Raw genomic sequence first — 21,383 nt, forward strand, 5'->3', positions numbered from 1 at the left:
TTCATACTTGTTATTAAGTTTAATTTCCGCCCAAGTCCATTTCACACCAGGGTTCTCCTTTAAGTCCACTATTTTGAATGACCTCACTCACGTACTCTTTGCAGAATGAAGGCTGTACTTGTTGTCGCTGCTCTTGCGGCTGTGGCCGGTGCAGCCAGTGTCTCTATGGAGGATCTGGAGTTCCACCAATGGAAACTGGATCATGGTGAGAAATATATTTATCATATCTGCTCCAGTTTCACTGAAACTCTTTGTCACATCATAAAATAAATCCTACATTTTTGACTTATTTAACCATTTGTATTATTTGCACAAAGTCTGTGATGTATGTATTGATCTCTCAGGTAGGAGTTATGAATCTGAGGAAGAAGAGTCTCAGCGCAAGATGGTCTGGTTGTCCAATCGTAAGCTGGTACTGGAACATAATGTGCTGGCTGACCAGGGTCTCAAAAGCTACCGACTCGGCATGAACCTTTTTGCAGACATGGTGAGAAGATGAACAGAAGATGTTTGTAGCATTCAGCTGTTCATATGTTGTAGAGAAGTAGTACTGCCAATAGAACTTGGATAGAATCTGGAGTATGAATTTCTGTAGTAGGTAAACATAAACCTATTGGCACCATTTCTAATGCCACATGTGAGCTAGAAGGGTCTAAAACCTCCCAGTACTGAGCTGGGGAGCAGTGGAACTGTGTCCTCTGGAATGATGGCGTTTCATCCAGTAGTTTTGGGATGATTTGTTGAGTTGGGGATGAGGTGGACTGGTGATCATCCAACATCCTAACCTGACACAGTAGTAGAAACACCTAGTAGAGACAGTTACTCCAGTAAAAGCAGAATAAACCTGTTTTAATATCCTAGATTTAAGAAAAAGCAATGAATGAGCAGGTGACCCAAATATATTTTGTCCATTTAGAGTAATATATAAACTGATGTGGAAATACAGTCTCTTATAAGGGTGAATGTACAGTGGGGCAAAAACGTATTTAGTCAGCCACTGACTGTGCAAGTTCTCCTACTCCCCTATTTTTCTAGAAAGATGAGAGAAGTTTGTAATTTTTAACATAGGTACACTTTAACTATGAGAGACAAAATGAGATAAAAATCAGGAAATCACATTATAGGATTTTTAAAGAATTTATAAATTTGTAAATTATAGTGGAAAAATAAGTATTTGCTCATCCACAAACAAGCAAAATTTCTGGCTCTCACAGACCTGTAGCTTCTTTAGGAAGTAACCTGGATTAATGTTTGACCTCATTATCTGTATAAAAGACATATGTCCATAGTCTCAATTAGTCAGACTCCAACTTAACCATGGCCAAGACCAAGGAACTGTTGAAGGACACCAAGAATAAAATTGTAGACCTGCACCAGACTGGGAAAAGCGAATCCACAATAGGCAAGCAGGTTGGTGGGAATATGTGTCAGATGAAACCTAAGGAAGAAGGACGCTGAGTTGAACACCTACTTTCAAGGTCATAGAGTGGGATATCATATCAGTGCCATAGTTGAAGTATATCTATGATTAAAATAGCAGACCTCCCTCACATTTCTGAGTAGGAGAACTTGCACAATCGGTGGTTGTTTAAATACTTTTTTGTGCCCTACTTTTAAGTAACACTCTAAATATGTCAATTTCTGTCATCTTACTCTCCAACAGAACAACCAAGAGCTCCAGGCCTGGTTTAGTAACTGCCTGTTACCCTTCAACAGGACAAAGACCAGCACTGCAGCTACGTTCCTCCAACAGGCAGAGGGTGCTGCTTTACCTGATGCTGTGGACTGGAGGGCAATGGGTTACGTGACAAAGGTCAAAAACCAAGGCAACTGTGGCTCCTGCTGGGCCTTCAGTGCGGTGAGTTGCATTTGTGAACAGTAATGATTCAAACGGGACATTGCCAGTTATTGTTCAGACATGTATAAAGTAAGAGACAAGCGCTTTTTAAAAAAAGGACTTGAGTATAAGTTGAGGTGTTCTTTAAGCACCACACTTAAGTAGTACTAAGTACTAAAGTATTTAGCATTTTTTTTGTATTTAAGTATTGAGTCATTTATTCTAAAAGATATTATTCAAGTACTGAAAGTAAAAGTACAAGTATTGTGTAGTTATTAAAGAAAGCAGTCAAAGTTTAAAAATCATATTATTTATATTATTTTAAATGTTTATACAAAAAATAAAATAAATTAAATATTATAGAGTAAAAGGGATTGAGGTGTAAAATAAGAAATTAGTTCAGCGAGGGATCTATTCAGTAAATATAATCATATATTGGACAGAACGCACAAGATCAAATAGCAAAAACAAAACGATCCAGTTTTAGAAATATATATATATATATATATATATATATATATATATATTAAAATTAAACTCAGTAACGATCTTTAAACTTTTTTATTTTATTTTGTTAGTAGTCAATACTCTTCTTTTACCTTTGTGTGTGTGTGTGTGTGTGTGTGTGTCAAAGGCATGGCCCCTCTTATCTGTGGTCTATCTATCTTTGTCTCTCTGTCTCTCTCTCAGCGGTGCGGTTTGCATGCTCATGCTGCAGACATCACTCGCACAGTATTCTGGGACATGTAGTCTCAGGTTGGCTCGCCATCTTTGATTCGCAAAGTTCGCACATTTTTCCCATCAATTAAAAACAACCTGTTTAACATAGTAAAACTCTACAACAACATCTTAATCTCTACTTGTCTCTGACTCAATAATCAGCAGTATTTTACACTTTACATGATATATTTACACATTTAATCCTATCGTGAATTCTAGTTGCTAATGCTAATCGGTACCTGCCTATGCCTGCTAGCCTACAAGATAGCAGTTGAAACAAAACTCCTTAAATGAACTTGTATCTAACATATTTACACTTTGATTGTTTTAATAACCAAGTAACTAGTAGTAGGAACAGGGGTTTCACCATGTTTTTCTTCTAAATTCAGTAGGTCTGGCCACCCAGTGGTGAGCTAAGCTAAGAACAGAACTAGTGCTGTGGTTAGCAGCTAATGCTAAGGCTGTTCCAGTAACGTTAGTGTTAGCCGGGGTTAGCAGCAAGCTACAGGCTGATAACACTCACCTCTGAATGGCCAAAGAGCTAGTGCGTAGCACAGTTAGCAGCTAATGCTAACACTTCTTTAGAACTTAACTGAAACTCCTGTATAACGCTGTACTTCAGCAGAGTGGCTTTACTGCTCCTTACAACCTGACTGGTAAAATTCACACATAAGGTGCACCGGATTAAAAGATGATGATTTTGGGGAAAATTAAAGGATTTTAAGTGTGCCTTATAGTGAAAAAAATACGATTATTAAAAATGTGTCTTGTTTTTTTTTTTTTTTGCGTATTTCTCTGTTTCTCAGACGGGGGCGCTAGAGGCTCAGATGTTCAGGAAGACTAGGAAGCTGGAAGCCTTGAGTGAACAACAGCTGGTCGACTGTTCTGATTTGTCTGGAAACCAGGGCTGTGCAGGCGGCAGGTTACAGAGTGCTTTTGAGTATGTTCGGTCCAGTGGAGGTCTGCAGTCCGAGGCATCCTATTCGTACGAGGCCAAGGTGAGCTCAGACTGGAGCTGGTTTAAGATATGAAAATGATTAAGTTAAATAGTGAAATAAGATAAATAGTTGGGTTTGATCATAGACTGTGTAGAGCTGGACAGAGAATCGTCTCTCAAAAGTGAAGCCACCACAGGTCGGGCGCCCCCTGCTGTTCGGTTTCAAAAAGCTGCGTAACCCCACCCATCCCCATAGGTTTTAATGGCAAAACAGACAACTTTCAATCACGTTTTTTTTCTAATATACTGTAATTCTACCTCCTTTATTTAAATATAACAGCTAGTGTAACCTCTGCTTATATTGTCATTTTTTTATATCCCCACAGAATTCGTTTTTAAAAACGTTATTCAGCTCTATTCCAAAAAGGTGTGGTTATTGTAAAAGGGCTGGGTTATGGGCGGGACCAATAACAGACTGTCAGCTCTGCTCCGCTCCGCTCTGCAGCCTGTGACCTCGAGGCAGCCCTCAGGGGCGGGGTTATTTAAATGCGTAGGCTGTCTCTCCACAGTCTTTCTCCCTCCTCTGGTCTCTACTAAGCAGACTCGGGTATCAGGAGTCCATCTTTTTTACAGTCTCTGGTTTTGATTAAATATTCTGTGGCCTTGTTCTGATTTCTCTTTAGGACGGGATGTGCAGGTTTAATGCACTGAATGTTAGTGCTATCTGCAGAGGCTATAAAACCTTGCCCAGTGGAGACGAGTACGTTCTGCAGCAGGCCGTGGCCTCAATCGGACCCATTTCTGCATCCATCGACATGAGTCGTCACACCTTCACTTTCTATTCTTCAGGTGAGCCTTCTTACTAACATCATACCGTCGAGTCAGAAAGTCTGCACACCCCTTTCACTATCTCCACATTTTACTGTTGTATCCCAGCTGGCATTTAAATGTTAAATCAACATTGATGTCATGATTGAATGTTGGATTTGGTGTTGATTTTGAAAAGTGAATCAACGTTGACATGGCAGTACACGTACAAACGTACATTCAATCTTTAATAAACCATACCTCAATAAAATTAGAAAATCATATGGGTAACAGATAGTTACCAATATACGTACATCACTGTAGTAAAGCTGAGTATAAGGAATGTTACTCGCCACTACCAATCTGATTCAACATCTCAAAAACATGACAGTAAAGCAAATAGAACATCAGGTCAGTTGTGTGCCAGCTGGGATTCTACAGTACACCGAGTTTCATTTATTTTGCCCCAGATGTCTACACAGTTAATTGAAAGTTAAAGGCAAAATTCTGTAGGAAATGAGAGCGAGCGTGTGAAGTGGCTACAGCAGTCTAATTTCAAAACACCACAGAGAGTACTCTGCTCCGCCCACCCTTCCCCAGACACCACGCTAACTCGGGTTGCCAATTTGGTCCAGGCTTAATCTTCACAATCCAGTGAAAGGCGCGTTCGGTAACTTCTACCATGGAAAAAACGACGAATCATATTATAAACCAGCTCATGTGAACTTTATCCATAGTTAGCTAAGCTAGCTTCATGACCGCTAGCTGCGTTAGCCTCAGCCAAGCCTGTTAAACCTGAAAAATCTCACTGCTCCAAAAATACTACACACCCCAGAGCTGGAGCTGGAGCTACTTTATAGGTCCTAGCAATATACTGATTAGCTTAGCAGATAACATATACATCTATATTTGAGTATCCTGATCTAGACCTCAGGTATGACGTGCCCTCACTGCTGTCAAGCAAAGCCAGTTTAGACTCGTAGAAGAGGCAGAGAAACACAGATAACCTTGACGGACTGCAGTTGCCAGTGATTTAACATGTTTTCCTAATATCTGATGATACATCCTGATTATTTTATCATTTACGACTGAAAATAAATTACATATTGATCCTTTAATAATACTCTGCCTGATTACAGGTGTGTATGATGAGCAGTACTGCAGCAGATCTAACCTGAATCATGCTGTCCTGATTGTTGGTTACGGTACTGATATACACGGAGAGGACTACTGGATAGTCAAGAACAGGTAAATGAACAGACTAACAAAAAAGACGGTTTCTGATTGGAAGTTAAAAATGGTAGAAAAAAGGCAAACTGATCTGTTTTACAGCTGGGGAGCTGGGTGGGGTGAAAGCGGCTACATAAGAATGTCCCGGAACAAGAGGAACCAGTGTGGCATTGCCTCATACGCTGTCTACCCTCTGGTTTAAAGGTATATTTTATTACCGGGGCTTTGGGTTTAGTTCTGGCTGGCTTTCAGTAACTTAGACGTTCAGTGGATGAATGTTGAATATACACTGACATGCCAAAAGTCATTGGACAGCAGAATATAAATGAATCATGACATGGTACATCAGGGAATTCCACGTGGGAATGCCCACTCCTGTACAAGCAGAGATGTATAGTAAGGAAGTAGAACTAAAACACTATATTGTACTATAGTGTTACTTATATGTTTTATCAGTATCTACTGGAGTATTATCTTTTCTCTTATTTCCACATTTACTTCACTACATTTTCTCCAAGTCTTTAATACTTTTACTTTTACTATATATATACATATATATATATATATATATATATATATATATATATATACATATATATATATATATATATATATATATATATATATATATATATATATATATATATATGTATATGTATATATATATATATTATAATTATTTTTTTGTATGTGCTGATAATTTTTTATTATTATTGAAACAACTTTATTAAAACACCCATGGTCCCACTTTATAATAAGTGTCCACAAAGTACTATGTAGTTACACGGTAACAATCCATGTAACTACAGTGTAACTACTGATGAAGTACACATTAACTACAGGAGAACAGGTTATGTAATTACACATGTGTATTAAGGTTCATTTCGACTTGTGTAAGTACACATGTGTACCAGGGTGAGTGTACTTACACGTGTGTAACAATGTGTGTGTACTTACACATATGTAATAGTGTGTGTGTGATAAGTTGAGTGTAAACTTATCCAACAGCTACTGTCTAGTATGTAATTAGGGCTGATTGAGTACACACACACACACATTGTTACACACGTGTAAGTACACTCACCCTGGTACACATGAGTACTTACACAAGTCAAAATTTACCTTAATACACATGTGTAATTACATAACCTGTTCCTCTGTAGTTAATGTGTAACAATCTGTAGATCATCAGTAGTTACACTGTAGTTACATGGATTGTTACCATGTAACTACATATAATAGTACTTAAGGACACTTATTATAAAGTGGGACCACACCCACTTTTTTAGCACAGAATAAACAAGTAATAAATGGCCATATACATTATTTCCGTTTAAACAGGTATAGTTTCTTAAATAAACAAACCAAAAAATGTCACACAACAACATTTCTGTGATTAATCATAATCAAGATCATGATTCATGTTTTAAATGCTGGTATCTCCCTGTATTTGTGGGCTAATTTAAGGAGTTACTCAATTGCTTTAGTTTAAATAGGAGCTTTAATGGAGGACATAAACACTAGTGTAGCTGCATATATCGCATTCTAAAGAGGAATGATTGTGTGTGTGTGTGTGTGTGTGTGTGTGAGAGAGAGAAAGAAAGAGCACCCGAGAGCCTTCATCATTACAACAGCCTAGCAGAGTCTACAGTGAACTCATGGAGAAACAATGTAATCTTACACTTCTGAAATATCAGTGATCCGGATCTTTTCTACACAATTTCCGATCCTTTGAAAATTATGTGATTGACCCTGACTTTGGATCATATGATTTGATTAGGGACATCCCTATTCCCAGCCCCCTTAACCTCTTGAGACCCAGACTTTTGCTTGGATTATCTTAATATTTTAAATAATCCTTAGTCCAAAAAAAAAAAAAGTAAATAGACAAGTTTTAAACATAAAATTTGATGAGAATTTTAACCTGGTCTACAATGAGTCTATATTACTGTTTGGGTTGGACTGGCTGTAGAAACTTTTGACTGGGATTCCCGCCATCATGTTTTAAATCTGTTGAGTCTCCATATGAGGCCAATAGGTCAACGTTAAAAAAAATGCATCGTGGTGCAAAGAAGCAGAAATATAATGTCCACATATGAGGACACAAGGTCTCAAGAGGTTAAAAGTGAAAGCAAAAAGTTGTATTTTTGTTGTATTTTAAACAGAAGTTTGTCTCTGATAAGCTTAAAAAAAATGTTCAAATCTTAAAGTAGAAAATTAAACAGAATTATGAGAAGGAAAATGCAGCAGTCTTTCCTCATAAAGTGAAAGTTATTCTTCTTCCTCTCCACTGAACGTGCACTGGATGCACCTGCACACACACACACACACACACACACTCGTTCAAAAGGACACAGCACTCTTTGTTCAGTTTCTGTCTGACGTGAGGTCCCACATCTGATACGCTGTGTGTGTGTGGGTGAGTCAGGTTCAGGTGAAAGAATAACACAAACCTAAAAAAAAAATGCTATGTTTTTTACTGCTGAATTAGTTATTATATCCTAAGGACTTGCTATCAGTTCAGTTTAGCATTTCTTTTGGGAATGTTTGACTAGAGACAGAATTAAAGAATCCGTGTACATGTACTCTATCTTGTATGTTCCTGTGCTTTAACTAGAACCAAGTGAATTTTTAGGCGAAATATCTAAAATAATATAAATAATACATTACATTACATTACATTTGGCAGATGCTTTTGTCCAAAGCGACTTACAACAGTGAAGTACAAAAGTAATAGAAGTTAAAAGGTAAAAACATCTTTATATAGGGCCTAAAGAAGGTAGAGGTGTTAGGAGAGTAAGTGCACTTTGAAGAGCTCTGTCTTCAGGAGTTTCTTAAAGATAGCGAGAGATGCTCGATGCGCGATGCTCGTTGCTATCTTACAGACCCTTAACAGTCTAATTCAGGTAAATATCTTGTGTGTTTCTGATTTAGTGGCGGGAAATACATGTGCACCACTGACTGATTAAAACCCTGACAACAGTCAGCAGTCAGCTGCCCAATCCTATCTTAGTCATGCAGTGTCATGCGCACTGCGCACCCTCAGCATGTGTACACCCCCGATCGTTAAACACACACACGGACAAGCTGCACTGCGAAAACTCGACTTTTACCTCAACAATAAGCAGAATAATGAATAAAATGACATTGCTGTTCCCTTAAATGAGGTCATTTTCCTCTTCTGAGATTCGAAAAAAAGCACCGCACTGTTAAGATACGAACACGCCAAAGTCAGAGCTCATCTGGCTTAAAGGGAATGACAACTGGCACACCGACTGGCACACCGATTGGTTTACCGACACACCCTCTAGTACTTTATACATCTCTGTGTACAAGTTATCTTGCAAGAGATGTTGAGCACTCGCCAGCATGTTCATGGCAAGATGACGTAAATAATGGGACATTCAATTTCTTAAGTCCTGCAGGAATGTAAAGTTTCTCAATCCACAGTGTCACGTGAGTAGCTGTAATACAGTAATACATAACAAAAGGCAGAAAGGTGGTAATGATGGTCACCAGCAGCATCTGGCTAGACCTGTCCTTGCAAACAGAAAATCGACTGTCAGGAAACACATTCACATTCAGTGTAAGAGTTCACATATACCACACATTTCTGTGTAGCATTCTTTAGCTTGTCAAGGGACGTGAGCATGATACTAGTTCCTGTCCAATGACAGGTGGCATGTCAGTGTATGTTGCATGTCTCATGATCTGTCACCAAACTCTATACATCAGTGTGAATCTGTTTCATTAAATAATGTTTTTTTTTCTTTAAATAGATTGAGCGAGCTGGGAGCTGCAGTCTGAAAAGAACCCCATCCCTAAATCATCTACCCATAAAATATTTACCTCTGGAAACAAACAGACTTCACTTTATTTAGCGTAGAATGTATTTTTTTTTTTATGTATTCATCAACATTAAGAAATGCAGTGAAGAATAAGTGAATAGATCTACATTAAATGAACAGAAGTATTGGGACGCACCTCTGAATCGTTTAATATAAAAAGTGTTTTATTATAAAATCCTGTCTTTCTTTTCCAGCTCTCTGTTGTCCAATCTCAATATTTTGAGATAAAATTTCTCTGTAGCATCCTGACTTGTTTTCTGTCTTTTATTGTAAATAAAGACTTGCAATTCCTGCATTCTGTTTTTATTTATATTTATCTACAGAATTCTAATATAAGGGATTCAAAGTTGGATTTTTATTCTTTTCTAGGATGGCCACCCTTGTGAAAAGGAAATGTACTTAAAAAGTTCAAAGCATTATGTACAAATTAGGTAAAAAATACTAAAAGTGCATTTATAATTGAACACAATATATATATATATATATATATATATATATATATATATATATATATATATATATATATATATATATATATATATATATATATATATATTCATATATATATAGTTTTTCTGCATTTCCATAAAGTGTATTTTTAAGCAATATGCTTTAAATTGTATGTTGTGTTGATAAATATATAATAGAATACATTGTGATATATGTTAAGGCGACCAAACGTCCGTATTTCCCGGGACATGTCCGCACACACACAACGCTCCACCCCTCAACCCCTCCACCCCCCCGCTACCAGGTGTCCCGGTTTACCCAAATGAAAATATGGTCACCCTAATATATGTGGTATTATATGGTATGTGTGTTATAGATAGTCATATTTGGAAATATGTTTTTTAATATATAGTGATGTGTATTGTTTAATATATAATTAAGTACAACGCAACATATGTGGTAATATATGGAAATATGTATGCATAAATATATATTTCAATGTACTGTGCGTAAAACGGTTCAGTACAACACAAAATATGTGGTATTACAGAATTTATAGTACAATATATAGTAGTTATTTAGTAATATATATGGTTAAATATATATTATTAAGAATATTGTTACATATACAAATAAATATATTTAGATTCATGGGTAAATATATTTTATATATTGAAAAGCGGCAATTCCTTATGTATTTGTAAGTATATTGTAATATATTAATTACTGTATAACACCATATATTAGTCTATATATTTTCACTAGTTGTTTACCTAATATCTGATATATTTTCAGTCACATATTAATCAATAGCACATACTGTATCCATGAAAAATATTGAATTTGTTGAATCTTTCCAATTCAACAGTAAATTATGACATTTAAAAAATTCCATAAATAGACAGTTCATATATTGGGACATATATTTTCTTTCCGTAAGGGTATAGGTTTTAATACGGTCAAAAAGGCCTTCAGCATCTGTGCACACACACACGCACACACAAACAAGAAAGAACACACAGTCACATGCTACCCCGTGACATTTGTTTCCTGTTTCGTTTAATGTAAAGGAATGTAAAGAAGAGAAAAAGAGGCGGGACTAAAGCAGTATTTATTTGGGGGAAGAACGCTCACCTGTTACTCTGTTCACCTGCCTCTCCAGCACACACATCTCCTCTCACTCTGTGCAGAATGAGGGTCCTGCTCGCTGTGGCCGCTCTGCTGGTCGGTGTTATTAGCGCCTCTCTGGGGGATCTGGAATTCCAGGAATGGAAGCTGAAGTTTGGTGAGATTTTATTTTATTTTTTTCACACTGTAAGAAAAAGTTTTTACATTTAAATTGAACATTTTGAAAACGCTATGTTGAAGAATGTGGCTGAACTGGTTTTAGAGCGGTTTAACTGTCAGAAATCAAATCCATATTCAATGCAGAATCCTTCAGCTTCAGTAGGAAATGACATACTGTAGATCAGGGGTGTCCAAACTTTTTTTGTTGGGGGCCAGAAGGAGAAATATATTTGAAGTCACGGGCCACAGACTCTGTAATAAAACAAATAATGAAATATACCACTTTAAATAATACTTTTTTCATGATTATTTCATTTATACACCATTTTACTTGACTTACTATCTTTATCTTTGACTGTGTTGTGCAAACTATGATTTGTTAAATTGATGTTTCATTTCATGATGTCTCTTAATATTAAACTCCTTAATTACGGCAACTTTTAGACTCTTTGGCCCGATTTTCTGCACTAGAAATGCGCACCCTCTCCGCTTTTAGTCTCTTTGGCCCGTTTTTCTGCACTAGAAATGGGCGCTCTCTCCGCTTTTAGACTCTTTGGCCCGTTTTTCTGCGCTAGAAATGCGCACTCTCTCCGCTTTTAGACTCTTTGGCCCGTTTTTCTGCGCTAGAAATGCGCACCCTCTCCACCTTTATACTCTTTGGCCCGATTTTCTGCGCTAGAAATGCGCACCCTCTCCACCTTTAGACTCTTTGGCCCATTTTTCTGTGCTAGAAATGCGCACTCTCTCCGCTTTTAGACTCTTTGGCCTGTTTTTCTGCGCTAGAAATGCGCATCCTCTCCGCTTTTAGACTCTTTGCTCTGTTTTTCAGCCCTAGAAATGCGCACCCTGTTGTCAGATATCTGTAAAATCCAGAGACATTAAACACCAATACACTAACTATTAGGCTGACATTCACTTTCTCCAAGATTTTTAAACGTTTATGTTTACGTTAGTGTTTATGACAGTGCTGTATACATTTATTACACTCTACAACTGTAGGGGGAGCCCACGAGCACAAAATCTCAATCCTACCTAGTGGAGCTTTAAGAAAAACCCTAAAAATTTCAGGTGATGAGGTTGGTTATCATTTTCAAAAAACTCATCATTCTAATTAACTGTGTGTGCGATTTGTGAATGTGTGTGTGTGTGTTAGGTAAGAGTTACAGTTCTGAGGAAGAAGAGTCTCAGCGTAAGATGATCTGGATGACCAATCTTAAGCTGGTCCTGGAACACAACATGCTGGCTGACCAGGGTCTCAAAAGCCATAGACTTGGCATGAACCACTTTGCTGATATGGTGAGAACACACACACACACACACACACACACACACTCAATAGAAATGCTCTCAAATGACTTGGACTAAAATCTTTTTACATTGACTTCTGTTGAAAGTTTTTTTCTTCTGCTCAAAAATTGTCATTTATATGACAATTTTCTCTGACTGTGGTGTGATTTTTATTAAACTAATATTTGTAAAGTAAAACATAATTTTTAATAACTTTTTAATTTAAATCTTTATTTGAATTTTTTTCGCATTTCTCCCCCACTTTAGCTAGGCCCATGCCCACCCCCCCCCCCCCCATTCAGCTGCTAGTCAGCTGTATATCTCACATTTTTAGTGATGCCCCAACACCAGCAGCTGATGGCGAGCTGCATAACCGGGATTCGAACCAGCGATCTCCTGATCATAGTTGCAGCACTTAGCATGCTGAACTTTCTCTTTTGTTCTGTTCTTTAGAAGTACTGGTGATATGTTTCACCATTTCCCTCTGTCTCTCTCTTTCTTTCTATTCTTCTCCCCAACAGGAAAACCAGGAGTTTAGAAAGATGCTGAGCAGGTGCCTGGGGTCTTTTGACACGACCAAAATTCACAATGCAACAAAATTCACCGGAAAAGCAGGGGGCGCTGCTGTGCCTGATACAGTGGACTGGAGGACCCAGGGCTATGTGACTGAAGTCAAGGACCAAGGGCAGTGTGGATCCTGCTGGGCCTTCAGTTCGGTAAGGAGGTGGAGGAAAAAACAGAACCTGAAACCAAAACAACCCTATCTAGTGGAGTTGACCTGGGTTGGGTAGTAACAGCATACAGTACATGTAACCAGAATTGCAATCTGATACTATTAAAATCATAATAATTATAAGCAATTATGGTACCACTTTAAAATAAGGCTACCTTTATAAAGGGTTTATAAATGGTTTACAATTAGTTTATTAATAGTTACTGATTAGGTTGTAAATGCCTTAAAAACCATTTCTAATCAGTTATAACACATACATAGAAAGGCCATAATATAGATAGCTGTGGGTTCACTATTTGACAAACAACAGGTCATTGTTACCCTTTCTATGTATGTGTTATAACTGATTATTAATGATTTTTAAGGGATTTACAACTTTATTTATAAACCCTTTATAAAGGTAGTCTTATTTTAAAGTGGTACCGCAATTATTACTGTACAGGTAAAACATGTGAGTGAGTAATTACAATTATTGGTGTCAAACCTATGGCCAAATAAAACCTCTATCCAGCCTAAAAATAAAAACAGGGGTCGTAAAGGGGTTATAAAATAAATCATAGCAAATCTACTACCCTTTGGAAATGAAATTTGAAAGTTTAAAATTTTCTGTTCACAAAAAAGTGATTACAAAAGGTAATAAAAATATAATATAAATAATCAAACACCATTCACATAGGGCCCTATTTACACCCTGTGCGTTCCAATGCTGATTGTTATTTACACCCTGCAAACAGTCTATTTTCACAACGTGTGCCTGTGTCGTCTAAAAAGCAAAGAAGCTTGTAAATATATCTACACAGATGGGCATAGTGGTCTGAAAGTGGCTAAGCAAAACACAGGTGCGCCACTGACTGAATACAAGCTAGATAAATCAGACGTTTATTGCTATCTTGGCAATGGAAAACACAAGTGCACCAGTTTGTTTCATCCTTTTTTCCCCATATACTCCTCCTTCTCTCAGACGGGGGCTCTAGAGGGGCAGATGTTTAAGAAGACTGGAAGTCTGGTGTCCCTCAGCGAGCAGCAGCTGGTGGACTGCTCTGAGTCTTACGGGAATAACGGATGCAATGGTGGCTTGATGAGCTATGCGTTTAACTACGTGATGAACAATGGAGGACTGGACACTGAGGCTTCGTACCCCTACGAGGGCCAGGTGAGTGGACGATGGGTACATTGGCATTGCACTATAGATTTATTGTGAAAAAACATAATAATAAGGTGTCACCATGACTACAACTCATATTCAGCACCCTCCATAATTATAATTAGCCTTTTTTTTTGGTGTGGGAAAAAATACACATTAAGAAATTCCTCTTTACACAATCTCTCTAAATCATCCAGACTCATGGGTCTTCTCCTATGATCTCTCCTCTTCAGCTCACCTCACAGCTTTTCCTTTGGGGAGATGTCCATGAGAGGAGCTTGATTTTGTGCTTTGTGAAGTATTTTTCAGTAGATTTGGACACATGTTTAGGGTCATTATCTTGCTGGAAGATCCAGTGACGACCCATCTTCAGCTTTCGGGCAGAGGCCACCAGATTCGGATTCAAAATGTTCTGATATTTCAAAGAGTTCATGATCCAATGTATCTTTACAAGGTTCCCAGATCCTTAGGAGGAGAAACAGGTCCACAGCATCAACAATCCTTCTTCATACTTAACAGCAGCATCACGGTCCCAGTTACATCAAAGCACACGGTCCCCGTTAAAAACACAGTACCACTTGTTAAACTCCACCCGTTTAGGCTTCTGATTATAACTCAGAAAAGGCTTTCTCTGTGCTGCATGACTCCCAAACTGCTTGTTGGTATGTAGATGTGCCTGATGGTTGTTTGGGAGACTCGTAACCCCAAGATCCTACCATTTGATTCAATCCTCCTACAGTGAGCATTGGAGAACTTTTTACTTCTCTTACACTTCTTCTCACTGTGCCTGGTGACAGGATACATTTGTGGTCTCTTCCAGGCTTGTTTATCGCTGTTCCAGATGTGTTAAACTTTTTGATGATGTTCTGACTGTAGATAGGGGCATCTGCAGGTATGCGGCTATTTTCCTGTAGCCATTGTCTGATTTATGAAGGTCGACACACATCTACTTTACTTGAATAGTGTGTTCTCTTGTCTTTCCCATGTTTAAGAGTGAGTAAGAGAAATAGGCCTCTGTGTAACTCCATATTTATACCCCAGGGAAACAGAAAGTGATGAATTACTAATTAAAGGTTCCTAGATACTTTGATTGACTTAATTAACTACAGTAGAAATGAAATCAATTATTCAAATACATTTATTTCCAAGAAATTGTTAATTGTGGAACAGGTCATTTTATGAAAAATTATTATTTATTAGTCAGGATTTTTCTTTCTTTATTCACTTGAGCTGAATGTTGCTTTTTTCCAAAAAAATGTTTAGAGTGAGATTATGCTTCTGCAATAAAATATAATTTTATAGCTTTTAACACATTTTAATTAGGGGTGCCAATAATTATGGATGGCACTGTATGGGCATTTTATTCACTCTATAAATCCACCAGTAAGAGTTGGTCCCATGTTTAGGAGACCTTTGGACACTCGTAGAGCAAAAGGCTTTATAAGGACTGAAACAGGCCCTGTCCCATTACACATACTCTCACCACTTCATTTAAGAGTTCCCATTTCTGTACATTTTCACAAAATGGGTGCCCCCTATGAACAATTGATACAAACTCCATACTGTATATATACTGTGTAGATCTTGCATATTATTATTATTATTATTATTATTATTATTATTATTATTATTATTATTATTATTATTATTCATTATATCTTTTAAACACTTAACTATCGGCTGCACAGTGAAATCCAGCACTCAGGAAGTTGCAGTAGTTGGCCTTAGAGAAACAATGTCGTATACAGGTAAAGGGCCATGAGGTGAAGTTTGTTCCAATTCTGCTCTAAACTGCCTGATGCCTTGAGCACTCATACACCTTTTTCCCCACCCATTAACAGCTTCAGAATATTATATAGCTGTTATATAATAATGCATGCAATATATATTTATCATTATTTACAGAAGACACAGGTCTCTGCCTTTTCTTTCTTTATCTTTCTGTTTCGTTCATCATCTTTTCTTCTTTTTGCAGGAAACCAGTTTTGCTGTCTTTTTTCCTCATTCTTATCGAGGTGGCCATATTTCCCCCAGACAACCTTTGTTATTTTTCCACCTCTTCTGGTTTTACTTGTTATGAGATCTATCGTCCCTATTTTTTCTTGTTCTTAAATCCTGTCAAATGTCATGGGTTGTAGTGGTTTACCCAGTTCAACATCTATTGCATTTTCTGAGTTCTATACTGAGCCTGAAGGTGCAGATGACAGTGCATTTTCTGAGATTTATACTGAGTTTGATCCATCGTAGTAAAATTATAACTTGAGGCCTACAGCTGTTTAAGCTGTTGATCTTAGAATCTGTTGATGTTTAGAAACGGCTACAGGAGACTTTCCTCACTTTTGTAAACCTACAATCAGTCACATCTGCACTGAGCTTATTGGACTTTTCCACTGTATTGTGTTTTGGTCAGTTTAGTCAAACACTTAACGTGTGGCATACACTCTAAGAAATATAAGTACAGATTTGTACTTAAAAGAGTACAAAGCTTGTCGCTGGGGCTGTACCTTATATTGAGGCACAAAAAAGTACCTTTCAGTGAAAGTCCTTTTTTGTACCCATGGTTTTTGTGGCAGTAAAGATCATAAAGATTATAAACGTTGTCATCAACTAAATATGGCTCAAAAACTTGATGATACAAAATTGTCTGGCTTTCAAATAAAAAATGTGCAATTAAAATATATATTGTTTATTAGTACAGTGATGCAGAATACTGAATGTACCCTTTGGCTGGTTAAATGGTACAAATTTGTACTTATTGCTGTTAGAAATGACTTTGTACTTCAGAGGGAACAAATCTGACCCCGTAAAGACCAATATTGTACCTTTGAGGGTACAATTATAAAGAGTGTACCTTCGAGTACAAAAAAGTACTCATATCGTACCTCTGTTTTTTAGAGTGTAGAGAAGCTATAAGATGTAGTCCATCATGATCACTAACGGAAAGTTAGTTTTAGAGATCATTCATTTATGCAGAGAGACATTTTGCCAAAGTAGAGGAATTCCCCTTTAACATGTTGGGAAATTATGAGACTTAAAGATCTCATTTCATTTTTTTTTTTTAATCATTTTAAAATGTCTAGTTGCGGTCTCTAATATGAATGAATGCCATGTGAGCCGTTTAAAAAAAAAAAAAAAAAAAAAAAGGTTTCTATTTAGATCACTAAATTAGACAGGTTTTGGCTCTTGTTCATGAATATGCATACATGCAAATATATTCCCTCTGATTGACTAACAGCACTGCAGCAGAAAACGCGATGTGCTACTTCCCCCCCTCATTCAATTTTAAAAAATCTGACGCAAACGGCGCCTGCTTTGACCGATGTTCAGTCGAGTTGTGCTGGCTGGTGTATATTTAAGGTCTCTGTAAAATGCAGACTCAACCGGAGATCCAATTTAAACCTATAGTTACTTACAAAAGATAGCTCTAACTTTACACTTTACGACTCGTTTTTCTGAGGATTGTCTTTTACTAGCTACCGCAGAGAGTGGAGACTGAGAAACAGTTTCATGTGCAGCATCATATACAACTCAGAGAGACCTATAGTATTTCACAAAGAACAAACAAAAGTGTATTTTAGCAGAAGGACACAGAGTCACAGAGACACATGTTACTAGGTCTTTGTCTCATCTTGAGGAAAACAAAAATATTGATTGAGATGTTTTAGCTGTATTATAACATCTCAGAATAGGTTTGATGCTTTTAAAATTAGAATCTGCTGAGTAAAAGTTTAATGGAGTGCTTTAGCATTAAACACAAGAAAGGAGGTCTTTTTTATGGGCATAACCCACATTCTCAGTTCTACTGTTTATCAAACACATGCATGTTCCCTACAATTATGGCAATTATCAGCACCCAATGTGCAACTTAGCTTAGCCTTAGCTCTACAGTGTTATTTTTTTTTTTTTACCAGTGGTGATAATTATATATTATATTGTTATATTAAAAACAACTGTGATACAAGAAACATAAGTATGATTGACTGATTAAAGTGAAGAAATAATTTCTCTCTCTCTCTCTGACTCTCTGCAGGATTCAGTTTGCAGGTTCAATCAATACTCAGTGGGAGCCACCTGTTCTGGCTTTACTTTTATCAGCAGTGGGAGTGAGGAAGAGCTAAAGGAAGTCGTGGGCACCGTCGGACCTGTTTCTGTGGCCGTAGATGCTGAAGTCTCCTTCCAGCTATATCAATCAGGTGACTTCCTCTTACGCCTATCATTAGTTAATCCCTAATTAATCGTTAATTTAAGTGATCCCTTTCCAATGAAAAACATGTGTCTTCAAAACGGTGAATTTTAAGGGAGAATGCAAAATGTCCTTAACCTGTTCTACACCGTGGTGTGCTGGGGATGCAGCATATCAAAGAAGGACTCATCCAGGCTGGACAAACTGATCAGGCGTGCTGGTTCTGTGGTCGGCATGAAGCTGGACTCCTTGGTGACGGTGGCAGAGAAGAGGACTATGGACAAACTGCTGAACATCATGGACGATGCCAGTCACCCTCTGCACACCGTCATCAGCAACCAGAAGAGCCTGTTCAGTGACAGACTGCTCCTCCCCAAATGCAGGACCAACAGACTCCGAAACTCCTTTGTCCATCATGCCATCAGACTTTACAATTCCTACCCTGGGGGAAGGAGGAGTAACAGGAGGACAGAGGATGAGGAGGAGCAGTAGCAACTCAAATGGACTAAGTGCAATAAAATAACACATACGGACTAAGCGCAATAAAATAACACATACGGACTAAGTGCAATAAAAATTCTATTCAAATACATTCACTGCATATTTATATTTATAGTTATACTAATTATATTTGCTGTTTTATACTTTTGTATAAAAAGCTGTTTTATACTTTTGTCTATCTATCTATCTATCTATCTATCTATCTATCTATCTATCTATCTATCTATCTATCTATCTATCTATCTATCTATCTATCTATCTATCTATTTAAACCTCAAACCTGAACACAGATATTGTGAGCACTAATTAATTAGATCAGATAAGAAACTTCTGGTAGCTCCAGAACTGGCTGGAATTACACATATCTGGATTTGAGTTTGATACCGTTCGCTCTATGGATTTTACTGATCATTGTTTGGATTGCTTTAACTGATTACTGAAATCTGCTGATTACAGGCATCTATGATGAGTCAGATTGCAGCAGCACTCAGCTCAATCACGGCGTCCTGGCTGTAGGTTACGGCAGTCAGAATGGAAAGGACTACTGGCTGGTCAAGAACAGGTACATACTGTAAATAAATAATAAATAAATATGATAATAGATGAACAAGACAGACTCAGAGTGCATACAGTCTGTGAATGCTTCATTCACACTTTGAAAGGAGTTGAAATTGTGCATTAACAGCTGTTTTAACACAGTCTCTCCCTGCTATAAAAGCAGCCATCTCATTTGTGTGTTCTTTACATATTTATTTATTTGTTTAACTTTACAGTAAAGTTTTGATTTGCTTTGTATGAACTATGTTGCATTTTGTCTTGTGCACGATTGCAATTTTCTGCCAAGAAAACATAAGTCAGCTCTGTTTATACATGCTTAACATTTTGAAGATTGTAGATCAGGCGTAGCAGTGCTGCTGGAGTTTTTAAACACTGTGTCCACACACTGTCCTATACTCTATTAGACATTCCTTTCTAACTGCTCCAGCTTGTAGGTGTAAAGTCAGAGACAGAAGCTCTGAATCTGTTGCTGCACAGTTTGTGTTGGTTATCTTGTAGTCCTACATCAGTGGTCACAGGATGCTGCCTACAGGAAGCCGCCCACAGGACATCACACACACGTCAGTGTCACTACAGTGCTGAGAATGACCCACCACCCGAATAATAAAGTATGCAGAGAAACATATACAGGACTACAATCTGTAATCATAAAACCACAAAGTGCGCATTACATTACTTAAGTAGAAATTTGTTTATTTGTACTTTACTGGAGTAATTCTTTTTCCCAACAACTTTTTAATTCTACTCCTTACATTTTCATACAATTATCTGAACTTTCCACTCCTTACCTTTTAAAAATAGCTTCTTTACTTTTATTTTATTTCAGCTTGTTTTCATTCCAGCTTCTCATTGTTCAGTAAAACCCATATCCAATAAAATCTCTTCATCCAGATAGAGTGAATCTGATTGTGATCGGATGTAGAGAAGTACAAACATATACCATTCCGACTCCCTATTGGTTTATACTGTGATCCATCACACCTGCACACGTCACACACGTATGTAGCCTAGTATGAAGATGATCTGTGCAGAGACTCGAGAGAACTCCAGACAAACTCCAGTCCAACTAAGCTTCTTTAATATATTCACATTCTACTAAAATACAGTCATTTACAATGGGGAATATATGCAGCTGAAACAGGGAACAGCCTAGTGCATCCCAAATTTATCAGCATTAACATTTTAATATAACATAGTCATTATTGCACTAAGCTTTAGTTCTTAATGGCATTTTTTCTCCTTAAATTACTTTTACTTTTATACTTTAAGTAGTTTTACATTTTTACTTCAGTAAAAAGCTTGAGTTGATACTTTAACATCTACAGAAGTATTATTTTAAGCCCTAGTATCTATACTTCTACCTGAGGAATGAATGTGAACACCTTAAACTGGCCTTTAATGATATTTGAATTCTGCAGCTGGAGTACCTCCTGGGGTGAAGCAGGATACATCAGGATGTCCAGGAACAAGAATAATCAGTGTGGTATCGCCACGTTCGCCCTTTACCCAGAGGTCTAAAGGTGTGCTTAATCAGAGTTAGCATTTCTGTGCTTCTGTGTTTCTGAAGTATCAATAAATATTATCCTGATGTTTTTGACAGATCTGCTCTGTGTGTTTTATCTGTCTTGTCATTATGCAGGTATAGCCATCACACTGTCCTGTAGGTCGTGCCTGATTGGTTGGCTTCTGACATCCTATTTCTGCAGAAGCTCCAGACTGCTGTCCTTTCCGTTGTTTTCTGTTACTGTTCATGATTTCTTTTGTGTGTGTCATAAGTGCATTTTTTTTTATTTGGCCTTTTGTTTAAACAAATTAAAATGAATTGTTTACAAGTTTACGTTATTTCTCATATCTTTTTATA

General features: G+C 37.4%; 1 protein-coding gene across 9 annotated transcripts in view; it reads left to right on the plus strand.

Annotated features, from left to right (window-relative positions):
• Window positions 1-21,383, plus strand: part of LOC103022985 (procathepsin L) — a 153,991-nt gene that overhangs the window by 77,110 nt on the left and 55,498 nt on the right. For 3 of the 9 annotated variants that reach the window (XM_049464255.1, XM_049464254.1, XM_049464259.1), the window contains exons 2-4: window positions 105-205; window positions 345-487; window positions 1,664-1,858. The exons of 2 other annotated variants lie outside the window; for them this stretch is intronic. In XM_049464255.1, the coding sequence (XP_049320212.1) occupies window positions 105-205; window positions 345-487; window positions 1,664-1,858 (439 nt within the window). Of the gene's footprint in view, window positions 1-104; window positions 206-344; window positions 488-1,663; window positions 1,859-3,363; window positions 3,556-4,177; window positions 4,344-5,440; window positions 5,550-5,633; window positions 5,736-9,310; window positions 9,675-10,951; window positions 11,115-12,269; window positions 12,413-12,924; window positions 13,120-14,097; window positions 14,290-18,310; window positions 18,474-19,420; window positions 19,527-20,940; window positions 21,043-21,161; window positions 21,355-21,383 lie in introns of those variants that run through there. 4 more of the 9 variants (XM_049464257.1, XM_049464258.1, XM_022665687.2 and 1 more) reach the window with 3 other exon arrangements.

This window comes from Astyanax mexicanus, chromosome 14, assembly GCF_023375975.1.
Source record: "Astyanax mexicanus isolate ESR-SI-001 chromosome 14, AstMex3_surface, whole genome shotgun sequence".
NCBI classification, from domain to species: domain Eukaryota; kingdom Metazoa; phylum Chordata; class Actinopteri; order Characiformes; family Acestrorhamphidae; genus Astyanax; species Astyanax mexicanus.